Source organism: Fringilla coelebs, assembly GCF_963513975.1.
Source record: "Fringilla coelebs genome assembly, chromosome: Z".
NCBI lineage: Eukaryota > Metazoa > Chordata > Aves > Passeriformes > Fringillidae > Fringilla > Fringilla coelebs.
In genome coordinates, this window is record NC_140031.1 from 22847084 (window position 1) to 22874426 (window position 27343).

General features: G+C 37.1%; 1 protein-coding gene across 3 annotated transcripts in view; it reads right to left on the reverse strand.

Annotated features, from left to right (window-relative positions):
• TENT2 (terminal nucleotidyltransferase 2) overlaps window positions 1-15633 on the reverse strand; it is a 45236-nt gene extending 29603 nt beyond the window's left edge. For 2 of the 3 annotated variants that reach the window (XM_084224995.1, XM_084224997.1), the window contains exons 1-9: window positions 15495-15633; window positions 13682-13873; window positions 12948-13085; window positions 11450-11705; window positions 10379-10493; window positions 10166-10257; window positions 9328-9394; window positions 4170-4239; window positions 539-615 (exon numbers count right to left, since the gene is read on the reverse strand). In XM_084224995.1, coding sequence (XP_084081121.1) covers window positions 539-615; window positions 4170-4239; window positions 9328-9394; window positions 10166-10257; window positions 10379-10493; window positions 11450-11705; window positions 12948-13085; window positions 13682-13836 — 970 coding nt within the window. In that variant the 5' untranslated portion in view covers window positions 13837-13873; window positions 15495-15633. Of the gene's footprint in view, window positions 1-538; window positions 616-4169; window positions 4240-9327; window positions 9395-10165; window positions 10258-10378; window positions 10494-11449; window positions 11706-12947; window positions 13086-13681; window positions 13874-15488 lie in introns of all 3 variants that reach the window. The other variant, XM_084224996.1, reaches the window with a different exon arrangement.
• Between the last annotated feature and the right edge of the window lie 11710 nt (window positions 15634-27343).

The following is a 27343-nucleotide window of genomic DNA, read 5'->3' on the forward strand; positions in this document are numbered from 1 at the left end:
TGTTGTTATTACCTTCCTTTCACAAGGCTGTTTCGCAATCTCTCCCTAAAATGCAAATTCCTGAGCAGACACAAACCAATTTTGATTTGGGATTAGTATAAATACTGAAGCTGTATTTTGGATTTTCCAAGCAAAGGCTCTGCAACAGCATACAGACATAGCTGGCTATCAGCCATCCATACTGTCATTGGCTGTAAGGAAATAAAAGAAGCTGGAGATTATACCACTAGATAACCATTACTATACTGATTTTATTATCTGCAGAGTACCTGAAGTAGCCCTTGTAGTAGATATATGGACCTCAATATGAGGAATCTTTTTTTATCCTCTGAATATTATAATATTCAGTTAAAAACATACAGCTGTTTTCTCCACGTATTTAGAATGAGCAACAAGAACTTATCTTAAAGCTACTTAATGTAGCTAAATAGGTAATTATATATATAGTAATCTATTGAATTTTCATAGCATATCAATACCAAAATACAAACTCTAAAAGCAAAGTTTAAAGAAATAAGAAAATACAATAAAAACTTACTGAATGCATAGCTTCTCAGAAGGAATGTATTTCTTATACCTATCACATTGTTTACATTCAAGTCGAAATCCACATTGCTATTCAGGAGGCAAAAAAAAAAAGAAGCATCATGGTATTTAATTTCTGAATGTTTACTACCTACTTTATGACAGATATGGAGAAAAGTAATTTTAATATAAAGCCCTATAAACTTTCTTCGGAGTTTTAAATGCCATGATTTAGTTTTGTTTATAGCACCTGAGCCACTTACAGACTTGAACTCCTTTGTATAAAAATGTTATTGTTGTTTTAAATTAAGAATACATGTAGATACAAATTTAGAATTTACGACAACTTAGTATATCTTTTTTAACTTTTACCAAATCTTTCTCCCAACCACACTTGCAGTACATGATTTATTACAGACTACTTTTGATACCAGGAAGGACTCTTTGAGGTATTAGTTTAGGAAATTATGCCAATGAACTGAGAAAGAGAACTGGAAGAGGTCAGAAGGTAAGAGCTATTTCTGCAATGACAGTAAGAGAGAACCAGTACATAGGAATAAAACCAATTCTGAGTCAACACTACATGTTTTGCAATAAACCAGTTTTGATACTTATCATTCTGTTAAGATTAAATAAGGCAAACAAGCATTAACTGCTTTATTTACAACACAACCTGCCCCCAAGTTTGAATTTCCTACTGCACATAGAGCCTAACTACTCACAGAACTCAAGAAATTATATTGCATTCATAGTCAATAATCTGTATCAACACTAACTTGCAATAAGAAGAGTCTATTATAAGACAAAGAAGTAGCTGTATATGTGATATACAGCTATTTCCATTTTACATGCACAAGTTTCATTCACATAGCATTTGTTCACGCAAATACTTCTTTGGATTTTCTTGATTATATAAGGGGAACACAGACCTGAAATTCATTAAATTTTTAAAAGACAATAATTTGAGGCCAACAAGAAATTTTTAATATATTTTGAGCATTTTACATTTTTTACATCTTTTATACACTTTTTACACCAAAACATTATTTGCATCAAAACTGCTGCATAATTTTAAACCTGAGTTAGTATCAAACATAACCTTTTATATGTTTTAGGAATATAGTACATAACAGTACAGGAAATAAACAAGCTTCAGCTACCACATCACAATTGTAAATATAAACATGAACACCCATAAGAATATTAACTGTATGTGCAAATATAATAAAAAATGTCAGATTGCATGTGTAATTCCAATTAATCCAAATTGACAACAAGACTGTTCACCAGATGCTGACTGGAGCAAGTCCTATTGCATGTTTACCGGCTGTTGCAGTAGTGGCAAGTGAAAAAGGTTTTGTACTGCTTGGACTCAAGTTCTACTATAAAGCACTTAAGAAGAGGAAAAGAGTCAACTGTACATAAACTGTAGCAGAAGAGGAAGTTTTTTATATCTTCTGTAGTATAAAAATCTTGATTATTGATAAAAGGCTTGTTGGGAAGCAGTACTGGCATTAGAATAATTTCCTGGGAAAGACTACCAAAAAAAATGATGGTAAGTCTTAAAGTGCAGTTGATCTTCTCTTACTTTTACAGCACCATAAACCCCCAATTTTAAAGATTTTAAAAGAGAACAAATACAAACTGAATGCTTTCTCATTCACTGAATCAAAGTAAAAGGAAACAGCCATTTTCAGTTATATATGAAATATATATATATTTCAGTTATAAGTAACACATTAGAATGTTCATCTCCAGATACAGAGATAACACCCATCGAATTCAACCACGTTCTCGCAGCAGCTGAAAAAACTCCCAACAAAAAATCGGCTCCCACAGGAAGCTTGTAATGTTTAGTTTCAATTTGGGCAAAGACAGGCTTAGTGTTCAGGGTACAGAATATACAATGCATTTTTTCAAGACTTTTGTGAAAAAATGCATGCATATGCATTTTTTGTACATCTGAGCCTATAAAAGACAAGAGGCCAGGAAGAGACTAGAAAGAGACAAATGCTTAAATAAAAAGACAAAACATGATGGTGACAGCTTATGTAAGAGTAAGATAACTGCAAAGATGGAAAACAAAAATTAACTCCAATTAAAAAAAATCCCAACCCAAAATGATGACATTCACTGTCACTTCTCTCTTCCACAAAAGCAATGTGGAAGATGGAAAACCAGACGGTGAACAATACTGCTTTTTACTCTGCAAAAATATAATGTGCTGCTTCTAGTCTTAGAAGATCATACTTTGATTTAGTGGGAAATGAAGAGTTCTTTAAATCCTATCTGTAAGGTATGCAATTATCATGACATTTTTTGAAAGTGACAATACTATGAATTATCAGTGCTTACAAAAAGACTTCCGTTTTCTCACACAATCACTTCTATCTCTTCCATATTAAAGGTCTCTTTTTAAAGTTTATTTTCTCATTTTAAATTGGGGAAAAAAATATTCTTGCTATAATCCCGTAACTCCTTCAATATTCGGACCAGGAATGTATCATTTCATTTATATACGAAGACTAGCATTGCTATATGTAGCTAATCCAAATAACCCAAATTTTAGCTTGACAAGTACCATACTTTCAGGAAGCATGGAAGAAACAACCTTCTGTGCTGTTAGAAGAGAAAGTAAAAAACATTCCAATTTTTAAAAAAAGGTAGACAATTATACTCAAGTAAATATGGGACTGGGTGAAAATGAAGAAAAAACTGAAAAGTAAAAACCCCAACAAGTGCATATAATCTCAGATGAAACAAAAGGTTAAACTGATGATATAGATTAGTTCAAATTGTAAACATGACAGATTTAGTTTTATTAGGGCAGGAACCTAGCCATGATAAAGTTATATCATGATAAAAACATGTTGTGATATGCATTCTTAGGGAGAGGTCAGAAAAGTAAGCTTATTTGTTCTTAAAAGACAGAGACAGTATTATAAAATTTTAGAACTGTATAGACAGGTTGAGAGAGCTACATTAAAGTTGCTCAAAGTCCAATTTAAAAACAAGATGAAACAATGTTACTATGGGAAACTGATACATATCAATGTTACAAAACTAATCCAATGAACATTACTCAGACTGTCAACATATTTCAGTGTTTGCATGACTTTTTCCTGTCAGATACTTTTATCATACACAATAAGAAAGACATCATTATCTGTCCTAGTGCAACCCACTAAATTATTCTAATGTCTTCATAATGAATATACAATGAATACAAGAAAATATCACCACAAACTAGTTTGTTTCAGTGTTGTTTATATAGCCCAATAGTTATGTCTGCACAGCAAGCAAAATTATATTTCACAACCATTTTCTTCCAACCACTGTTTTTCTGTCAAACCATTTGTTAACTTGGAGTCCAGTTATGTACAAAAACCCCACAGAAATATGTGATATACTGCTTCTAATTCACATCACAGGAACTGAATAGCATCTCAACCACATGAGAAGAGTCAGACCATCAAGGCAATAAGCTGACTGTCACTGCATGCTAGCTCTACAAACTTGTGGTAACAACTACAGCACCACACAAATAAACACACAAAATAGTGGGACTCCTTGTAACAGCAGTACACATATAGAATACTTTCCCATGTCAAAGTCTAAAAGATTAGGCTGAACAGAATACTTGCCTGACTTTATCCCTGAATTTCACTATTGGCACTTTTGCTCTGATCAGCTGAGGTCGCTCAATATAGCTAGCTGAAAGAGAGAAAAATATGCAATTAAGTTTCATGCAATTTGCAAATCTTAATAAAAGATCCTGTAATAGAATCTAATTGACTGATTTATAGCAAATATCAGCTTATTAAATTTAGCAGGGTTCTGGTAAATTAAGTAACCTTTAGAACCTGTAGCAAAAAAAACCTATGAAAGCAGGTAGAACACCCCCACCCCCCCACTAAACATTAGAGAAGAAGTAAGTAGAACATAAAGAGGGAAACATATTCCAGAAATTTTAACATAAGGAATGCAGTACTATAATACTTTCATGGAATAGTACTTGTAATACAAATCCTGAATAATTATAATTAAGGTACAAAAATAAAGGAGCAAGAACATATCCAACCAGGATAGGCTAATGATAAGGTTAAAACTTGTTTTGAAAACTGTTCATTTGAATTATAAACTACATACCAGGAAATGCTACTGAAAACTCAATAACGCTTTCTATCAAAGATGGGGTAAGCTTTATCTGCCTTATGTTTTGATAGTGATAGGACATGCAATAAATCCACACTGATGATGATTATCAGATATTACCTACACAGTATGCTACCAAATGCATCTACCACTCAGCTCCCCAAAGCTGTTGCATCAGCCATATTGTTGTGAATTCCCTAGACTTCATGATACCTCAGCCTCTATTCAGTAATTTTCCATAATTCTGAATGAATATTGTGCCCAAGAAAGTAATAAAAAAGAAAGAAAGATAGAGCCTGTAGGTTGTATGATATGAATTTCATATTATATGATATGAAAAGGTGTGATTTTAGCAACTACTTCTGTTGCCAAGCCTAGGATCATTTGAATTTGTCCATATCCAACATCATATATTTTCCCATTGTTTTTATAAATTAACTTCAGATTAGCATAAATAAGCATGCACAGTACAAGCAATACAGACTAAAAATAACCTTGAATAAAATGATTTTTTTCTTTCCCTCCAGAAAAAGCAACAAGGTACTTCTATCAGCTGAACAGTAAGCTTGATTAAACAGCATAATCTCCATTGCTTTTGGGTGACAAATTCAGATTTGGTGGAACAAAAACTGTGCAATACTCAATTAAAACAAACTTTTTTTTTTTAGACTTTCTGAAACTGTTCTGTGGATATGCATGTTCAGACAGATTTGACCTGAGGCAATCTTTTATCTGAATTTTAATGCATCGCACAAGCCTAAGCAACACAGACTGGCACTCAGAATAAAGACAATCTTACTAATTTACCAATGTTAAAGGGAGACTCTTAAATGAACAACTTCAATTCATGCTCTCTGTCTGCTAAATTAACACAAGCATCCCCACCTTCTAGCTGCACCTTCTGACACATCCAGGCATCTCTCCTCCAGCATTGCAGAATATTTTTAAAGTGAGAGTCTAACGAATGCAGAGCTCTCTGCCGCCTCTCTATTCACTATCAAATTTATGACAAAGATTCCCAATGCACTAACACACGGTAGGCAAGAGTAGACATCTATCTGTATGCCACAGCAATTCAGCTTTCCTCACTATGATCCTTCCTAATGCTCTTCAGAGGTTAACTGACCTCATTCTAGGGACAATCTACTTCCAAACACATCCTTGTCTGCAAGTGCCTCCCTACACTTGATGGATGCTTGTGCCAAATTGGCTGACTAAGAAAAAAAGATAATCTCACTCTGTTTCACAGGGTGGTAGAAAGCAAGGAAGAAGACAGAAGAGGTAAGAGGAAGTTAGAAGGCAGTAACTTCCTGCTGGTATCCTCTTTCTTGGCTCAGTCCAATGATGCTCTTAGCAGAATCTATACTGTACCTTACATATACATACAGGGAAGAAATAACCACAAATACAGGGTGTGGAATTCTTGAAGGTTGAGTAAGTGCCTTAGTAAACTGACTATGTGATCATGAAAGCTATGACCAGAGAGGCTACACCAAAATACATGAAAAGAAATCTGTACAGCTGATCCATAGTTTTAGGCATGTCTATGGAAAGGTCATGAACACCACTTCACCTTAGCAAAAAAGAATATAAGTGATTTCAAAGAAGACTAAGCATTGCTTCATATATAACTTATTCATGCTGAATTTCAGACTGACGAGTTTAATTCCCTCTCTTCTTTTACATAATGAAAGATTAAGCAATTTTACAGAACACTAATCCCAAACATGATATTTGCCAAAAAGATCTTTGACAACCTGGGCACAGAGCCTGCTCTTATTGATTTGATTATGCTACAGAAGGAGAAACTGGACAACACAGAAGTCTGTGAATCTACATTCATGAAGAATCTAGGAAGGTACAACCCACCACAGGGTGAAGTAACTGCTGATTTTTTTGGAATTCACTCAATGATCTGCACGGTCCTTCAAAGCCATTCAAATGAGTTCAAAATCCTTTGCTTGTCCCAGCTGTTCCACATTTCCCACTAGATCACCATTAGGCAGATTCCACTCTGATACCCTAGTCTCAATGCTACTGTACCTCTTTGTAAATCCAAGGGAAAATGAGCTCTTTGCTATTTATGCAGACAGTAAATACCTCTCAACCTAATATTATCAAGGTGTTCTTCAAATGAATCCCACACAGATGAATCTGAAGTGAGAAATCAGTCTGACATCTACTCTCAGTGGTTTAGATATCCACAAAAACAATGAATAAAATATCAGAAGCTTTTTCCCACTTTTCTCTGTTATTAGACTATTCAAAAACAGAACACATTTTCACTTGTTGGTATTCTAGATGCAAAATGACAACACAGAAAAGCCTCTAAGACTTAGAATCTGATGGACTAAAACTCCTTACTCAGACTTGTTATCTTTTACAAACCCGAAGCAAGCTAGAGTTTATACAAAGTTTGAACCCACTTCCCAAACCTCCCAATCTAATAATCACATTCAACTCCATATGAAGGATAAAAGAGATGGCACTTAAAGTTCTGAAAACAAAACAAATTGTGAAAGGGACTGATCTAATTTGCACTTGGAATGCTCCTTCATTTATCCATCATAGAACTGAGGTGAAATAAGCACAGAATCACACTTTTACTGTCCTTATATTGGAATGCACAGGAACACTGCAGGGTGCAAGAGCAAAGAAGGAGATGTCATAAGAGGCACAGATAGAAAAAACTTCTCCCAAGTTTCTGAAGCAAAGTGATCTGGAAAAAGGTTAAAAAAGCTCTAAAACTTTATCTATGCCACAAATAAATATATTATTTCTTTTTGTCCTTTAACTCTTTCAAAAAAAACAGAGCAAGAACTTATTTTAAATAGCATCTTGTATTTTCTCCCTGTTGTTGTTTCTCTTACATCTTGGCACACACTTTGTTACTTTGTTAGCATTCATGTTTGGCCCACACTGTTTATTTCCATTCCTTCCTGTGAAGCAACAGTAAGTTTTATGAGTGCTCACGCACTTTTTAAGAACATGCTGCAGTCTCTCTTCTACAGAGAAAGAAAGAAATACTTAACTAATATTGTAAGAGAGGTATTACCTTAAAATTAAAGGATGGTATCATACATGCGAACAGGGCAGCAAAAACTTGAAAATAATTACCAGAAGCAGCTTCATACATTTTAAGTAGACAGGCTCTCCTTGATTTATAGTAAGCACTACTGAGAACAATTAAAACTTCAGTGTGTTACCAACATTATTCTCATATTAAATCCAAACCACAGCACTGTATTGGATACTAAGAAGAAAATTAACTATCTCACCTGAAACCAGGACACCTCCCAATCCAGAAGTACTAAACCTTGGCATAACTGAGCTATAGTTTGTAAATTAGCTGAATCTAGGTGCAAAGACCCATGTGCCGAAGCCTTTTGGTTTTGGACATTTTTAACCAAACTCTGTCTTGTTAGTTCTATTCACAAAACATCCACACACAGACACAGGACAGACTGCTACAAATAGGAATTAATGCCACAGTGATGTTAAGATTCTGAAGAGTTGATGTAAGAGGACTACATACCACAACTAAGGGAGCCTGACAGGAGTGGTAATCTCAGCAGTGCTTTGTCCTGTCTTACCTTCCATAGAATATTTTGATTAAATCAAGCAGACCAAATGCACTTGCAAGGTATCAGAGAATTACAAAATCAAAAATAGGCAAAGGCACAAATCACTTGGGGATTACTTGCATACAACTATCATACCTTTCTCATACCTTTCTGGTACTGGTAAACAAACCTGATTTTGTCTAAGACTTTGTCACAGAACAAGAGCTCTTGAAAAAGACTGCTCATTTAGAAGCTTCTTGAACCCTAAAAACACACCTATGTTATCACTGTGCTATCAGAAAGCACTGCACCACAGACAGAGAGAGCTGCACCACAGAAAAACCCAGATTAATTTTCAGACTTATGCAAATGTCAATAATCAGTAGTAATAAGCACTAAATATCATATGCCTATTCAGCAATAGATGTATCAAGTCCTTCTTCCACATGAGCTGTTAAAATCTGTGCATGCATGCTTGCCAATGAAGAAATTTTGAAGTCTGCATTTAAACTTATGGTTTGAGCCTTTTAGCACTGCAGGACTGTTCAGAACATCACCATAAGTACTAGCATCAAAGAATATACCACAAGTCTGGGAAGCAGGGTGATAAAGTCATTGGTATCAGTAAATGTTAAGTATTTTATAATTCAAAGGAAGATACAAAAGCCTCTTTGAAGTAGAAGGCTTTCACATTTAAGTCAGGAACTACCCATATGAATTCTTAACCTGAAGGGAGTCTAAACAATAAACTAAAGAAACTAGGAACTGATACGTTTTATCTGTATGTGCTGGTATTGTCAACATTTATTACTTTCTTCATTAGGCACCTAAGTTAATTACTTCTCAAAAGAACAAAACCAATTCTACACAGTCTACTGTGACTGACATCTTATTTTACAAATTCTTAAGAGCATTTTTCCCAGGAAGACACTGCAATCTAAGATATTAGCAAGAGTTCACTAACAGAGGTTTCCCAAAGAGAACCTAGATGAAACATAATTACATACATTAGTTGCAATTGAGCATCAGCACTTCTTCCAGAACTGCCAATAATCTTACCACCTCACTTTAGATGGTAACTTACAAAGTTTAGTACTGAAGAGTTTTTGGACTAAGCTGAGTATACGCCTTGCTTCAGTCTTCTGATTCACCTGAAATGTGGTATTAAAATTAATGAAAAAATTTGGTATCTCCCATTTAAATACTCAAAGTAAGCATGCTTTGGTTTTAAAATGAAACTAGTTCTCAGAATAATACATGAACATGTACACCAACACATTCTACAGCCTACAGACACATTTATCACAGTAAATGCCAGACAGAACAATCCATACTCAATATACAAAGTGATTAACAGACATTCAAATATCACAGACCTAGATGAAAACCTAGCCCCATTTACAAAAATATGCCCTCTTTTCCCCTTTAAATTATGCTTCAATTCTTTCAAGATTACGGTCTATTTAAATTTTAGATATCCTTTCCATTTACCCAATTTCTACTCATAACATTTTTTCTCACTAAAAATGTTTACAATACTAAATACATTTTAATGCCTGATCACTAAAATTGGTAGCTACGAATCTTAATAATAAGAAATTTTACTTATTAGAAGTTGTTTCTGCATCTAAAAGAGTTCTCTAAACAGTTTTGTCATTCTAGGCATCTGCTTCTCTTTTGCTGTATTTTTGCACTTATGAATTGAAGGGAAAACTTTAAAAAATAAGTTTTGTTAGGTAGATAGGGTTTAATTCTTATCCATGCATTAATGGGCTCAAACTTTGTAGCTATCATGCGTGCAAAACTACGTTATTAAATCAAAAAGATTTGAACATTTTTTTATCATTTCAGGATCCAGCCTTTTAACAGCACATACATAAAACCAGACTTAGTTTTAGCTACGTATGTTTTAAATTACTTACTGGCTCTTCTTTAATCACCAGGCACAAATCGCCATCACTAGTACGAGTGCCAAATCCATTCAGTGAGGACCCAACCAAGAAAAGTCTGCTCTCTGTAATAGAAGAGTAACAAAAAATAAACGTGACGTGACATATTACAGTTCGAGAGGAAGGAAGAATCACAGACTTGAAGAACATGCAAACAGATATTAAGTAATTAGATTCAAAACATACGTGGAAAAATTAGCTGAATTTCTCTCTGGAGTTCTGTTCTGCAAAGCTCTTTTTTGTCCAAATCAGAGGCCTGTTGCCGACATACTTGAAACCACTCCAAAACCTGTTTACTTAACTGGATACAATATACAAAAAGTAAAGACACAGCAAAGTGAACATTCTTTCTTGTCACAGATGTAATTACATGAAACATAGAAGGTTGGGTTTTTTTAATGCAAAACCCAGCACCATTTCACATGACCAACTCCATTGTTTAGAGTTTTACTGCACTCAAATTCACAATTAATAGTTCCTTAAAGAAATTTCTGCTAAGTTTTTTAAATTTAAATTTGTTCCATTTGTTATAAAATGGCAAACCAGAGAAAATAATTTTTACATCATCAGTATATGCAGTATTCAGGGAGTAAGTAATGAATGACCAGAGACATCTTCTGCTGACTTTAATATCAGCACTTAGCCCACCAGTAATAGGGAGAAAAATATCATTAAAAAACTTGATTTAAATTAGCTTTCTTTTTTATCCCACATAAACTAATTAAGAAGTCAGATCTTAGTTGGAAAGAGGTAGCAACTGTTTTCCCTTCCCAGCACTGTTACATTCTATAATCAGCAGGCATATTTACACTAAAAAACCCAAAACCCTTCGTTCATGCGTGTGCAGAACAAGAAACAGTTCTGAACTCCACTCCATTCTCCCCTATATTCCAGAACAGCTATGACAGTAACTTTTATGCTTTCTTGAAGAGAGGTAGCAAACATCTTTTCAGGCCAAATACTGCATTTATTCAGAATGGGCTTCTCTCAGACTACCACGGTGGGGTTTTACACGGAAACAATACTGACTTCCCCTGCCACCATAAAATTGCTTCAAACCCAGCCACAGACAAGGAGGTGATACAGAACAACAGTGGCAGCTACACTTATTGATACTCCTTCTAATGGCAGCTTACTAATAGATATCCCATGATACTGTCAAAAACCCTGGCAGAAATGTTTGTGGTCTCCTACAGCACCTCTAGATTCTGCATACTTGGAAGACAGAAGTAAAGCACAGGCACAGAAAGCCATTACCTCGTCAGTGGCAACAGGGAGGCTGGTTTCTGAAGGATCTGGAAACAAAGTATCTTGCAAAGGAGGTACACATCCAATTAAGGCTGGTGAGCCACTTGCACGCAACACTGGAGACTGAACTGAAACTGATGCTGGGAAGGAGCGTCTATGTTCTTTTGGCAAAGGCACTGCTTGGTTAACTACAGCTGTATCAGAATCATGTGAATGAATCCGCTGCCGTTTGGCATCATCTCGAACACTCTGTTGACATTGTCTCCTAGAGAGAGACACTGTGTAACTCCTCTAATTCACAAGCTCCAACTTATGATTAAAAGACAGTTTCTACAAAGTTCAAATACTAACACAATGACATAACTACTTCACTAAGCCCAAGTATGCTATAGAACCAGCGTGCCCATCCTAGGTACTATGTGAAACAAACCTGGAATGGGAAAAGAGAACATAAAATCACAGAAATGAAACTACGCGAGAATTGGATTGATGCAAGTCTTTAAGGTAAGAGTCTGCACTTAACCAACTGAAACCCAAATGACGAGTTTGTTTAAGCTGACTACAAATCTCCCAACATAGCATAGTTTGTCATAGAACAGACTGCTCAAGAAAAAAAGATGCATGCAGCATGAAACCTGGAGCTTCCTTAGTCCACGGAATAATTACACACTCAGCTATAACTTAACAGCACATATCTAATTGTGCTCATTTTTTCATGTTAGATTTGGTAGAGAAATATCATTCAGGAGATAGTACTGAAGACATACTACAAAGAACCTCCTTCCAATCAGCTGATTCCCACAATTACTAGAAACATGTATTGACTAGTATAAGTGAACTAATAAAGATAACTGGATTTTTTCCAAAGTATTAAAAGAAAATTAAACCCTACATTTATGCAAAATTTCCCTTTCTGTGGTAACTAAAATAAGAAAAGTAGTAAATTCAAGTTAATTTAAAAAATACAACATACAAAACTAGGTTTCCATAAAATCGTCTTTAAAATAAAAGAACTTAGACATGCTTGTATTTAACACCCTGTAATAAAAAAATAATACATCACATAGTTAAGAAAATTAGGAAAAACACATAATGTGTTATCAGGAAAACAAGACAATTCCCATAAAACCTTGAGCATGTGCTCTTATTTTTATTTTGACAAATTAGCAGGAAAAGAACATTCATTGACACAAACCAGCCCTAAGTCAAGCCCACACAGACCACAACTTACTGCAGCATTACAATAAATCACTTAAATCACTTCTGCAAGGCTACAGATGCTGGAAGAGAAAAACTAGGTAGAGGAAGTCACTTCTTAGTACTAAGATTCTCAATCAGGTAAAATGCTTTAAAGAGCCAATACATGGCCTGTTTCCATCAAAAAGAAAAAAGTATTCAGTATTGCAATTTCTAACGTAACTCAAACTGCATAAGAAATTGGCATCAGATGAGCTTCACAATGAGTACACTACAACCAGTATTAGTCACACATGCACAAAGAACTTACTTTCTTCCTTGAAATGACGTCAGGGCATCCGATGTAGACACTGGACTGACACTTCCGTAAGTCACTGGTTGCAGTGTAACAACTGGAGTAGCAGCTGGAGTAGCTTCAATGCTCCCACTCAAAAGAGCTCTAGAAAGACTACAGTCCAAAACAATAATTCGTAAGATAACCAAGATACTTTTTATGGATTGGAAGTTTGTTAACTGAATACTAAATTCTACAAGTCCTGTCACTTGGGTTTTTTTTAGAAGAAATACATCTTTCTTTTCTATTCAACTTGAAGATATCTTTCAGTTTATAATAGGTATTTCATCAAAACCAGAAAATGTTCATTCTTGACAGCGCATGTGTAAGAAGGGATTAGCAAACAAATTCACTTAAGGAACTATTAAATTCAAAAGCCTAAACAACACTACAGTGTCTTCAAATATAAACCCTAGAATAAACGTTTCCTCCCCTTCTCATCACCTCCCTGTTCTCCCCAGTAAACAAATACAATTGAAGAGCTTCAAAACTGAACTATGGATTAACAACTCCAATCAGTGCCATTACATCTCATGCATTTTGCATCACAGGTAGGCATTTAGATTCGCAGGTCCATAAGACAAATTATATAGCTCTTTTTATACGCATGACATGTTCACATTTTGTGAAGTTCAGGGCAGTTCAGTGTTATAAACAGTGAAATATTTCTTTCAGACCCAACCCATGCTACCAAATCTTACTGTACTCACACTGCACTGTGAAGATGAAACTGAGGAACAACAATTTGCTGGTGAGGAAGAAGAGTAGGAGGCACATTTAGAGGAAGTTTAGTGAAGAAAGTACTCTGTTGTTGATATTTTGGAGGGAAGGGTGGACGACCCAAGTTGGACGAATTTGGGAACATGCTCCTTTCTACTTGAAGTGAACATGTATCCTTTTATCTAAAAAAAAAAAAAAAAAAAGAAAGAAAAGAAAGAAAGAAAAAAGAAAAAGAAATTTAAATCAAGCAAAAATAAATACCAGTTACCTTTTAAGCTCTTGGTTTAAAAATTCAAGTAAGCTAGAATAGACTTCCAGGAATTGCTTAAGAGAATGGTGATCACAGGATTTACTTTCATTATAAGACACTAAACAAAAATACTGCAAACTCTGAAGTTTCATAATTGCTGCTTACTTTATTTATGTCTAAAAGTGAATTTTAATTTTTGATTTTTTATATGACCCTCTCAATTTTAAGTTCACTTTTTAAAAAAACTACATGTCATAAGATATAACAGTTTTCATCTCAGGGAAAAGTAACATATAACCGTGGAATTTGTTTCATATTGGAAACATTCCACAATGAGGTTCACAATATATGGAAAGAAACCCTAGAGTACATCATAAGAGCATGATGATGCAGCTAATCATGAACTACCAAGTTATGTCATGAAGTTTAGTATCTTTTCACAACATGACATGTAAAAAAGCAGACAAATGATGACACCAATTGCAACTAATCTAATCATGGTTTATCGTACATATATAGTATTATTTCACTGAACAGACTCTGTCTTAGAAAAATATAGGTTTACTATCTTTTCAACTAAAAATTGATTGTGGCACAACTACCCAGATGGTTTTGACTGTCACTGTGGACAGCATTAGGACAAAGCATAAGAAAATTTATAATGAGGAGTTTATATGGTTGGATTTGGCTTTGCTCCTTATTTCCTGTGATAACAACCCACATTAGTGAACAGAAAAAAATGTATCCATTGCTGCACTAGCTCTAAGAGAAAGCTATTAAGAGTTCTTCCTTCCCTCCTCCCCCCCCACCCCCCACTGATGGGGTGGGTGAGGGGAAGCATTATGCATTATGGGAGTTACTATTTGGATGTTCACTTTCAGTTCTGCCGAAGAAATGACACCATGTTGCGCAACAAGTAAGTCACTTGACATTTAGTCTGAATAAGTATTTATGTGCCATCCAAACTCTTCCATTTCTAGCAGACAGAACAATTGTTCACATGCCCCATCCCCCTGTGAGCAGACCAGGCACTCTCCACAGCACACCGTAGACATAAGCAGTTTATGGATACAATTAGCTAGTAACAGAACGAGGAATGAGAATTCAAGAGTTAAGCGCAGAAGAAACACATGCTCGGTTTAGCCTTTGAAGCTGTAAACACCAAGCAGACAAGCAATGGAGGAGTAACCTTCTCCAACCCAACCAATGCAGCAACACCGCTGTCTCACAACAGCGACAAATACCTTTACCGGGACCGTCAGCACTGGTTACTTCGCCAGGAATTGCCAGGCTCTCCTAAACAAGCTTCCTAACTTACAGTTCAGGTACCTTTGTGCCTTTGGTCAGTGTTTCCAAACAAGCAAGAATTCCCCACAGAGCCACACGAGTGAACCGTGCAGGTAAGCCCGTGCGCACGGAAGCCCGCCAGCGCCCAGCCCGGAGCCCCCGTGCCGGCAGAGCCGTCCGGGCCCACCGCCACCGCCGGGGCGAGAGCCCGGTACCCCGACGCCGCTCCCTGCCATGTGCACGCGGGACCCCTACAGGACACTCACGCAGGGCCTGAGCGGAGGCAGGCGGGGCGGGCCTGCGGTATCAGTGCGCGGGGCGGGCCTGCGGTACCAGGGCGCGGGGCGGGCAGCGGAGAGCAGCTCCCGCAGCTGAGCGCGGTCCCGTCCCCGGATGCAGACAAGCTGCAGGAAAGGGCCGGGCCGCCGCAGGAAGCGCTCTTCCGTCAGTTCCGGCGCCACTTCGCAGCCTCCTCCCGGCGCGCACGCCCCCTGGCGGCGCGGCGGGACGCATGCGCGGGGCGGCTTCGGGCGCGGGGCGGGCGCTCTCGCCGCCTCCGTGAGGGGCGGGTGGGAGGCGGTGGCGACAGTCACAGCGCTCCGCCGGCACCCGGTCCGGCCGGGCCCGAGGGTGACACCACGGTACATCTGGTTTGCTTTCTATAATTACTGGCAGACTGTTATTGGGCTACTGTTCAGAAGCGTGTCCGAACTATTGTATTTAGCTAAATACTAGGATTTGGCCAACATGGATTATAGGCGTGCTAGGATTAATCTGGAGTTACGAATTTATTGAAGTGCTTGCTCCCTGAAGGATATCAGAAGCAAAATCATAGAATCATCAGTGTTGGAAGAGACTTAAGATACATGCAGTCCATCAACTCCCTACCCAGCGCTACCAACTGTAATCCCTAAACCACTGAACTATCACCCAGCACCAGATCCAAACACCTCAAGAACTTCTCAAGGTGACTCACGTCCTTAGGCAATCTATTCCAATGTTTAACCACCCTAATAATAGAGAAAAAAATGATTAATACATAATCTGAAGGTTCCCTGGTTCAATTTAAGTCAGTTTCCTGTAATCCTGCAGGCACCGTAGGAGAGACCAGCTCCCACCTGGCACCTTCCTTGTAGGGAGCTGTAGGAGCAATAAGGTGCCCCCTGAGCCTGCTCTTCTTAAGACTAAACAAACCCAGCTCCCTTGGCTGTTCCTCTTATGACACATTTTCTAGTACTTCCATCGGCCTTGTTGCCCATCACTTGACACACTCCAGCACCTCGATGTCCCCTTTAATCTGATTCCTTCTTGGGGAGTACGCTAACCGTAAGTGAGCTCTTGGCATGAGCAGGTACTGAAACGGGGAGTTTGTGCATGCATAGACACACTGCTGAAGCTCCCACGTTTGAGAGGAAAGAGGTAAGTTGAAAGCTTGGTCAGCTTCAAAATTCTTACCTGAGTGCTTGCTCAGCTGAGAGCGGGCCACAGCTGGGGTTGTTATGGTTTAAGGTTCTGTCCACTTGGAGATAGACTTAACAGATAAGAAAGCGGCAAAACACAGGGGCCTAGTGAAGTGGGACTGCAAATGGAACTGGAAAGGGAAAGTTTGGGCTGTGAAGAGACTTTATTGTCTTGGCTATGACATGGGATCTTCATATAAGGATCTGTTTGTGGTTAGCATTGCATTTATGAGAGACAAATCCTAGTGGCATACTTGGAGTGACGATGTAAAGCAAAGTTCAGCCACAAAGAAATTTCCCATAAGAACTTTTTATTCTGATGAGCGGACTGGGGCTGCTTGGGAAGCTGGGATGAGACACAGCTGGACAGTGACCCAAAATGACCAAAGGGATATTCCAGTCCATGTGACATCATGCCCAATATATAAACTGGGAGGAAGAAGGAAGAAGAGGGGGCATTTAGAATTATACTGTTAGTCTTCCTGAGTAATCGTGACTTGTGATGGGGTCCAGCTCTCCTGGCTGAGCACCTGCCTGTCCATGGGAAGTGGCGAATAAATTCCTTATTTTGCTTTGCTTGCATGCACAGCTTTTGCTTTTTCTATTAAACTGTCTGTATCTCAAGCCATGTTTTCTAAATTTTACCCTTCTGATTCTGTCACAGATCCTTCTAGTGGAGAAGTAAGAAGGAGGCTGTGTAATGCTGGTTGAGAGACAGAATTAAACAATGACAATCTTTCTGTGTTGTTTGTTTGGAATGAAGACTTAACTTTCTTTCCTGCTCAAGACAGAAACTTGTGTCTTAACTGTTAGAAGTCTGTGATACAACTACTTATAGCTGCAGTTCCCCATGTGCCACATTCAAACGGTGTTCTCCAGATTGTTTGACTGCTTTTCTTGCCATAATCTATCCATTAACCAAAACTAGTCGTGCTCCTAGGTTTCTCACATTTGCCATGGGGTCTACGATAAATCTAACCTAACACAATAGATATACTTGGCAGCAGGCAGTTTTTAGAGCAAGGTATTAAAAATCAACATCTATTTATACAGCAAAAATGAAAAAGAGAAAGGAAAGAAAATTTAAAAAAATATTTAGGAATGCCTTTACTGATTGAAGTAACTTGTGTTGCTATGTATTTTCCTGGTTTCCTTTCCTCTGCTCCTTGGCATAAGGCACTCTGGTTTTGTGTTTGCATCAATTGAGATACTAAATAACTTTTTTTTTTTTTTGGCACAGATTGTTAAGTCTTAAGGATTTTTTTTTCCCATGTCTTGCCTGCATTCACTTGTCAACCTAGCTGCACATTTCAGTGAGGCACCTGAAATAACCTGACATTTTACAAATTGCTAACAGCCTTCTGAGACAAATCTCTCTGCTTTGATGTGCTGAGAGCTGTTCTATTTTTTCAATGTGTGCTGTCGTTCTTCCTGACCCTGACTGTGATCTCAGACAGTTTACAGATACTCTTCTGTTAGAAAAGACATATAAAGCCTTACTTCTAGTTTTAGTCAGGAATCGGACTGGTGGTCTACAGATACTCAACCGAACAACCATACAACAAAGAATTGGAGAACTTGCACTAGTGATTCCAACCGATTTCCCCCAAACAGAATGGCGTTAGGACTAGTCTTGTGTTTCTGTGTCAAAAGATGCTTGCATTAGAATAAAAATAGTATATTTATTGTCAAAGAACTGTTTGTAAAACTAATTTATTTGAATGACAGCCATGAAACGGAGCGATCAATGAAGGAAATTTATGATCTGTAATAGAAGCAAGAGTCTAAAGTCAGCCTCTATAAACTAAAAACTATACTTAGTTCTGATATGCAGGAAAGAGAGTGGTTTCCAGAAGTAATTGACAAAGAGATCTCTGATGAGCCATCTGCAATCTCCCTCTTAGAAAGAAAACCATTATGCAACATAAAAGTCCCTATTTAGTGCTTTTTTGCAATTTTCTGAAGCTTTTGGAGCTGAAGTGCTCCAGCTAGTTAGTCTCTGAAGGTAAATAGTGATGGAAAGTTTGGTCAAAGCATTCAATTGTCAGTAGTTCAAGAAGGCAAAAATTAAGAATAAAAGTCAATTCCTCTATGGAAACCTTTGTTTAATCTTTGAAACATCTACAGACATTTCTTTGCCTCTTAGTACCTCAGAAGGCCTATGGGAGTTCAGACAGGTGTGTGGTTAGAATGAGCTTTACCATAGCAAACAGCCTTATTAAAGGCCACCTACTACTGCACTCTTTCAGAGTGATGAAAAATATGTATTTGCATACTCTGCCCCTACCTATTTATTTAACTTTTTTTTTTTTCATTTCAAAACCACCTGTAATATGTGATCATTTATGATGTTGTTAGTGTCTGGGACCAGGTCTGTTGTGTCAACACGGAGCTTCATTCTAAGTATCCTTTTTTCATACTTGGTACTGAGACCAAACATAGCACATATATTAAAATAAAAAAATGTAGCTACAATGAAATAAATGGTATAACAGGGATTAATACAGTGCAGGATCCACTGTGAAGATTGAAGCTTCTTAGTCATGAAATGTTTTGGATTTCATTTAGAAATCAGGATACTCTGGGATTGAAGCCAAAGCAGAGAATTAGGTTTAAAACAAATTTTCTGTACCTGGGAAAAAGCAGCTTTCCCCAGGAAAACAATACAAGATTTTAATAATAATACAAAGAACATAAATTAGATGTCCATTAGAAAACAATATTAAAAGGTATAAAGGCATATAAAGTAAGATTCAAAAGTTTAGCAAGTAAATACTGAATGAAAAATTCATAATTAATTACACAAATGCAGTATTTTTTCCCTACTGTGCAGCATTCTTGTTCTGATGTCCAACCTTCAGCCAGATTCAGTGATGAGATTCAGTGATGCTTATGTATGCTTTTAAAGTACTTATTACATAGTATGCTAATTTTATATGCATATAGGTATCACATAATATACAATATAGAATTTATTAAATGTAATTAATATCATAGGCCCCAAATGAAAATGTAAAGTAACTCTGCAAACATGTCAGTTAAATATATTAATTCCAACTTTGAATTGTAAAATCCAGATAACATACAGATTTCATAAATCTATAATAATGATTTATAGCAAAATATGTACTTATATCTTCATTTGGCGTGTTTATGTATGAATTATCCCTGTATCTTCTTTGGACGAATATTTTGTAGTACACCATTTAGATTACAATTTAAAATGTACTACATGCATTTAACGAGAGTTAAGGTGTTATGATACATGGTTAATGCTCTGCTCTGGTTAGCTTAATGAGTAATTGCTAGTAATTTTACTACTTCAATCTTTGTTTCTGTAAATTTTTTAATTGCACTCCTTTAAATACAAGCATTTTAAAGGAAGGTCTAATTTTTCCTAAATTTTAATCTTTTCTCTCTTTCATAAAAAGAGACATGTCTTAAAACACAGGGTCATGAATTTTGATTGAAAACAGTGGATAAAGCAAATTTATTCTGCACAACTCTAGAAAACTGGTTGGTTTTTTTTGTTTTGTATTAGCCCATTGTACCCTTAGGAGGATATTCATGTTCTTCATGCCCTAAACTAGTCAGTTAAGTTTTTGAGGGACCTGCCTGATATGTCAGTTTCTGAGGGTTAAGATTGTAATAAGAATTTTGTCGTTGCTACTCTGATAATCCAGAGTACATAATCCACTGTTGCCCAGTTTTTAGATGTAGTTGAGAGAAATTGATTTAAGGTTAATGGATCTGGAGGCAATATCCATAAACTTATCTTCATGCATATAGTAACATCCCCAAACTGCCAGATAGACAGATACAATTTTTTTTCTCTACTGAATTAAACATTTAATAAAGTCAGTATTATTTCTATTTTATATTTGTTTAAAAATTGATACATTTAAGCATGCACTTAGAATTTATGAGTTCTCAGCATACTGGGACTTGAACAAATTGCAAAGGTTCTGCTGTGGATTAGTAAATAAAATATACCTACCTGTTTTCCAAACATCTTCTGAATGTAATGCCAGAGGCTGAGAAGGGTGAAAGAGCTAGCTGTTGGTGGCCAACATAAATTCTCTTGTATTATATTTCTTTACTGTGTCTTTCAGGTTTTTACCTCTGGTTTTGGTTGTTTGTGGAAAATGCATTTGAATGCCCAGTTTTATTTGATTCATGAGCTTCTTCATGTGTAAGACCTAAATTCCATCATTTGGCTGTAAATGATGAAGGCATTTTATAGGAAAAAAAACCTTAATATAATGGTTTTGTTGTCAAAGATATGTACCTATCAACTAAGAAGTTCCTTAATTTTAATCTTAACCCCACAGGGCAGATTGTTAATGTTATTCATATTCTGAGTATTACATGCCTACTTACACAAAAGCTATTCTGAAATTTGCCAAATTTCAAATACATTCGGCAGCAACACAGAATGGGTCAGGCCTGGAGGAGCCACAGTGGGTCATGTGGTCCAACCTCCCTGCTCCCGCAGAGTTGTCCCAGAACACATTTCACAGGATTGTATCTGGATAGTGCTTGAATATTTCCGGTGAGGGACACCCCACACCCTCTCTGGGCAATCTGTTCCCGTGCATGGTCACCTGCACAGTTAAGAAGTTCTTCCTCATGTTCAGGTGGAACTTCCTGTGCATCAGTGTCTGCCCATTGCCTCTTGTTCTATTGCATAGCACCACTGAGAAAAGCCTGAATCAATTGTCTTGACATTCTTCAGATACTTATAAACATGGATGAATGAGTAACATTTTCCTGTACCATAAAAGCTTTCAAATGAAATATACTCATGTTTAAGAGTTTTACTCAAGAAATCAGAACATTTTTGTTAACAAGAACAAGGATTGCCTTAAACTTTGCAATATGATGCAAATAGATGTTTCCTTCAAAACTTTTCTATGAAGCCCTATAATAGGAATAACTGAAGACACAGTTTTTAATAACCATTTAAGCAAAGTGCTGGTCCTATGTGCTTTGTCTCTGAAAATGAAGGGCCTATCTCTCAAGCCAATAGCATTTATGTTAAGCCATAAAAGTTGACCTGTTAAAATGCAGGTAGCCAAGAGATATATCTGTGCCACACACACTTCCTGAAACAAATTACAGAAGTCTAAGGAAAAGTTAGAAGTTCAAAACTGGAACAATTTTAAACAGTAATCCATAGTGTTGCTTCTATTCACTATCACACCCCCAGTTTTCCAGGTGTACTTGCTAATGTTTTTTCATTAGTTGTAATTAAAACATTTTTCTAATTTTATGCTTGCAGGCATATTCCTTCTCATCTTCAGTTTTAATATAGTGTTTTTCAGGCCAGATAGTTCTTCAGCCAGTGTCACAGAGGCAATGAAACAGAGATCCAAAGGGAAGTTGCCATCACCTTTTCTATGGAGAGGCTCCCACATATCCATAATACATTACACCAACTTAAGGCAAGTTCAGTCTTTGTTGTGCACTATGTATTAGTGCAGTTTCTTCTGAATAATTTATAGTTGTTGCTGTGCAAACTGGGTTAGCATTAGGAGTCCTAGAAATGTCAGGTTTCTCATTGGTGAAAGTATTCAGTGTGAAATACTATATTAAAGGAAGAGTGAAGCTGAGCTTTTGAAATCACTAAAGGCAGGAAATGCAGAGTTAAGGTTGCCATGGAAGCCTTAACTCTACACCTTTAGGTAAGTAGTATGCCATGGTTTTAATTACTTCCCCTTTATCCAACTATATATAAGTGGCTTTCAAAATGTGAATTCTAATTATATTGAGTGCTACTGACAATGCATATCAATGGCAGCGGCTACTCAGCAAACATCAGAAATCAGATGTTAACTGGGGCTGACTCTATCTGTCACTCTCATATTGTGAGAGTGACTGTATGATGTGTGTCTAAAAAATAATATTATGGCTAACTTTTGGCCAGGGAATGAAAATGCACACCTTCTGAGTTAGAATTGCACAGTATGGCCATCACATTTCAAGTATTATCACATGAAGAGCAAAATCTTAGAAAACACAAGTAATCTACAAGAGGTAAACTGAAAACAGTAACTTCAGTATAGTTCAATTTACCAGTATAATGGTACACTTCAACAAAGTGTGAAAATAAAAGAAAAAAGTTTGTGATTTGCAAGTGTGTCTTCTTCCCTGCAGCACTTCACATTCTACTTCACAGGACAGAGCTCTTGCTCCTTCTCCTCCAGTTTCCTCCCCAGCAACTTGGTGAGCAGTATCAAGCCTCTGCAAAGCTTGTGTTTGGCTACAAGCCTGCATATTCTCTTGCCCAATTCAGAATTCCTGCATCTGCCAGATAAAGGGGCAGATTTATGTGAAGTTGTGTCTTCTTTTAATTGGCTATTCTCAAATGATATGCAAGGAATGCACAGATGTTGAACATTAGGAACCTCAAGGCTTAAAAATGCTTTCCCCCCCCACTCCTCCCTCCTTCTCATACATACTCTCTCAGTACTCACATGTAAAAACTATAGTGACTATTTTACAATATTTTAATAATCTTCAGCTGAAACTGCAAAAACAAAACCAAGTGATGTCTCTAGGTAAACTTGGTGTAAAAAGACAGAAATGACAAGTTGACCTAATCAGTCTAGTGGCATAAACTGTATTTTCTGTATGGCCAGAAAAAGCACTGAAGGAAATAACAGCCACTGATAAACCTAAGTAAGATATAAAAGAATCAGGGATCAGTATCTTTTAAAAATTCCAGTAGGGGTGTACTGCCACAGAGCTGTGTAGGAGATGTGCAATACATTTCTGGTGGCAAGACAATGAAATGTTGGAAGTGGGTGCTGGAAAATTAGCATTCACTGGCAACAGCGCAGAGTTAGAAATATTGGACCATAAGGCATCTCAGGGAATTATGTCATACAGTTGCTTTCAAAATCAAATCTAGTCTTAGTTTGAGAGTACCACATTTACTTGAATGTAAGGCAACACTTGCGTTTCTTCATCTATTCCAGGAGAAAAAACAGTGGTTGTGAAATTGGTCCAGAATCCCTCCAGGCCCATCTGATGCAGCAGTGAAGTTTATTCTAGACTGATAAAAATGTAGTCAAAAACCTTGGGCTCAGGGAAGAGGCTGACATTTACTCTCCTCCTCTCTTTTCTCCACTTATATATTAAATGCAGATCCTGCAAGGAAGAATGATGGAGAAGTGATCCCACTCACTGAAAGAATCATGTGTGTGGGGAGGGAAATTTGTTATTAGACAGGAGAAAAGAGGGCAAGAAGAAGATATAAAGGAGTAGGAGAAGGAAGGAGACACTAAATAGCAGCAATGCATGAGAAGTGAGGCAAGTGTGAGGTCCTGGCTCCCTCACCTTCAACAGGCATAAACATCCTTGGTTTCCTTAGGGACTGTAAAATTTAAAGTGATCTGGTATTGAACAAACAGTACAAACAAACAGAACAAAACAGCTGATGTAAGGGAGTGGTAGTACCCCAGCCCTGAGCCATGGAGGAACTAGTACCTGCAGGCTGTGAGCTGCTGTAGCAAAGATGTCTATGTCCTTAATTACCTCTACCTTTTCCCAGATGGAGTCAGACATGGCTGCCATCTGTGATTACTTTTCAGTCATTTCTTCTTTTGCACACAATCCTTGTTTAGGAAGGCTACTCCTGAAGGTATGAGCTTCTTGAAGAGCAAGAACCTTTGGAGTACCAGAAAAAAACATTTATGGAAGGCTTACACTTGTTAATTCTTTTGCCATTTAATAGCTCTTTTTGCTCCCTTGCTTGTATTAACCTCACCCAAAATATTTGGAGAACATAATAATATGTCATATTGGATTTTACTTTCATAAACCAAACAAGCCAATTTTTAGTTTTCTATTCTCACATAATTGCTCTGAGGTTCCCTAAACAACCCTTTAACAGTTTCTGGTTTTGCTGCAGCTAGAATTCTTTTGTTTTGAGTGTGTCAACTAGACCTGAACAAACAATTGCAGTTCAAATATTTTCACTATGTAATATAATTTAATGGGATTCCCCTGTCTTTTCCATAGGAATGGTAGCTCATAGCCAGTGTTCAATCAAGTGGTACAGATCTGGTTTTGCATAGAGAAAAAACAGGTACCATGCAAAGTCAGGCAAAATGCAGACCTCTGTAGTGCTTCTTGATGTTCCAGCTCTGTACTTCTGCTGTTCCAGGACTTTGAGCAGTGGCCATGTTGATACACAGCAAGCTTGAGATTCAGACAGCACAGCCATCTGGGTTTTTTTTTCCATCTACAGGTATCCCACTGAGAGACTCAAAGTAGCATTCCTTTCAGAGATACCAGTAACTGCTGCCAAGTTTACAGGTGTTGCCCCAGCTGGTTGGCCATCCTGGGCAAGGGTGTCAGAACAGGGTTTGGCAGCTCAATAGCTGGCAAAGAATATACACGCCAGGAGTATGCTACTTCAACTCTGCAAAATAAGACTCTCTCTCCTGCACCTGTGCTTTGCCTTGCCTGAAGCCATCCATCTCTTATTTGATTGTGGCATTATTTGGTATTTTTGTGAAGGAACAGCCACTAAGCTGCTGATGATTTCCAGGCATGCTCAAGACTGCCTCCATCAAAGTGCTCTAGACAAAGAAGTGTTCTAAAATACCAGGGGAAAAATCCCAAAGCAACTAACTTAGAACTAAAAGTCTTGTCATCACTGTTAAAATTCTCCATTTTATAACACTTCAGTCTTCAAGATGAGATGATTGTGTATTTCTCCTGTTAATATCTCTGATTAATCACCCGGCTTGCTTACTTTGTATCTGTATGTACAGTTCTGCCATAGCTGACATAGATCACCATGTTTTTGTGTCATATATTAATTTGGGGAATGGCAACACAGAAAAGGGATTTCAGTAAGGTTGGCAAGTAAAAACAGAGGCTTTTTCCACAAGACAAATAATGTTAACTTGACAAAATCAACCTGGAAACTAATCAAGATCGTAAAAGGGTGTAATTGAGACAAAGCCTAAATATTAGAAAAACATGTCAGAACTGGAAGCAATGTAACAATAAATATGGAAGAGAAGTAATCATTTAGGTGGACTCTCTGCACTTAAATGTAATAATAAATAAAAATTGTTTAAATGAAGAATTAAGAATGAAAAAAAAAATCAGATTTATTTGAAGTAAAGCTTTCTTTGTCCCTACAGTTCTGTTCCCCTACCCAGGATATATCTGTCCCAGTACTCATATTTTATTACTTATAGAAGGGCATGAAACATACAGCTCATTATTTCAAAAGTCAATAAAGACATTATTGATAGTCCACATTTCTTTGTCCATGATTCTGTTCACACCTCTGATTCTCAAGGGAACACACTATTCTTCACCCCAGGGTTCAGTGTGTATTTATCTGTTTTTATATTTTTCTCTTTTATCCTCGTTCTTGGGGATTTCTGGTTTTGTACCCATGCTGTAGAAAAGTATACTTCATGCAAGACAAATATGTGAACAAGTTGGAAGGGAGAGACAGATGGAATAATCTTTGTGATATCTAAACAAAATACTGTGAACATAATGAAATACTAAAGCATTTGCATTAGTGTGTGAGCTTGAGCTGAAAGAACAAAACTGATGCAACAGTTACTCATATATGAAACTAAAGCCTTAGTTTCCTTGCTGTTGACCTGCCATTACTGCAGGACATGCAGAGTGTCATTTCAGACTTTTAGAAGCTAATGAATATAGACTCCTAGCTACTTGACATCAGTGAATATGTACATATAAGCTACTTCTTGTTTATGTTTGCCTAATGGCATTAATTTTGATCTTTTTCACTCTAATCATATAGAAGAAGGAATAATTGTGGATCTCCATCTTCCCCCCCACCCCAACACCAGAGAGTACCTCCATTTTATAATAGAAGCCTGCACACATAGTTTGATTTTTAGTGGAAAATACATAGGACTTCATATTTCAGAGCTAGCAGGTGAAGCCCAACCACAGCAATTGCAGTCCAATGAAGTAATGAAGCCTCATCATAACTATGCTGGTCCTGAGCATTGCACACAACAAACCTTAGACTGTTGTCACTCAGACTAAAGTTTTTTTAGCTCAGTGTCTTTACTGTAGCTTATGAGGTGGTGTGTGGGAAATGAGAAATGGGCAACTGAGGAAGCTGTTCTTTTCTGCCTCGTGAGGCAGTATGCCTTGCTGCTACTCCCATAGTAATGATTCATGCTGGGTTTCCTATGATTGTGATTGGGGGAGGTTTGCCTTCATATTTAGTTTATCATCCTTGCTTTTCCCATAGCTGATTACTTTTAGAGGTCAAAATGTTGAAACAAGAGTCTGTAAAATGTAACCTGTAAGTTAAAATAAGTTTTGGAAACGTGCATCCTGACTCCACAAAAATCAGATTGTTAGGTGAATGCTTTAGCTGTCTTTTATTCCAGCCTCTTCATGGGATACACTTGATCACAAGTGATAGAGGTTCTATGAGAGGACAAGCAACCCTTTGTTAAAGCAACAGTTCTAACATGGTTGGTTTTATCAGGCTTTACAATTCTGTAACACACACTGGTAATATTCTGGGCTTCTTCAATTTTTATGTGGAGATTGGTATCTAGTATAGTATCAATATCTTCCTTTTATGCTCATTGTAGTTTAGTATGCCTCTGGGGTAGCTACAGCCTCAGTTAAGC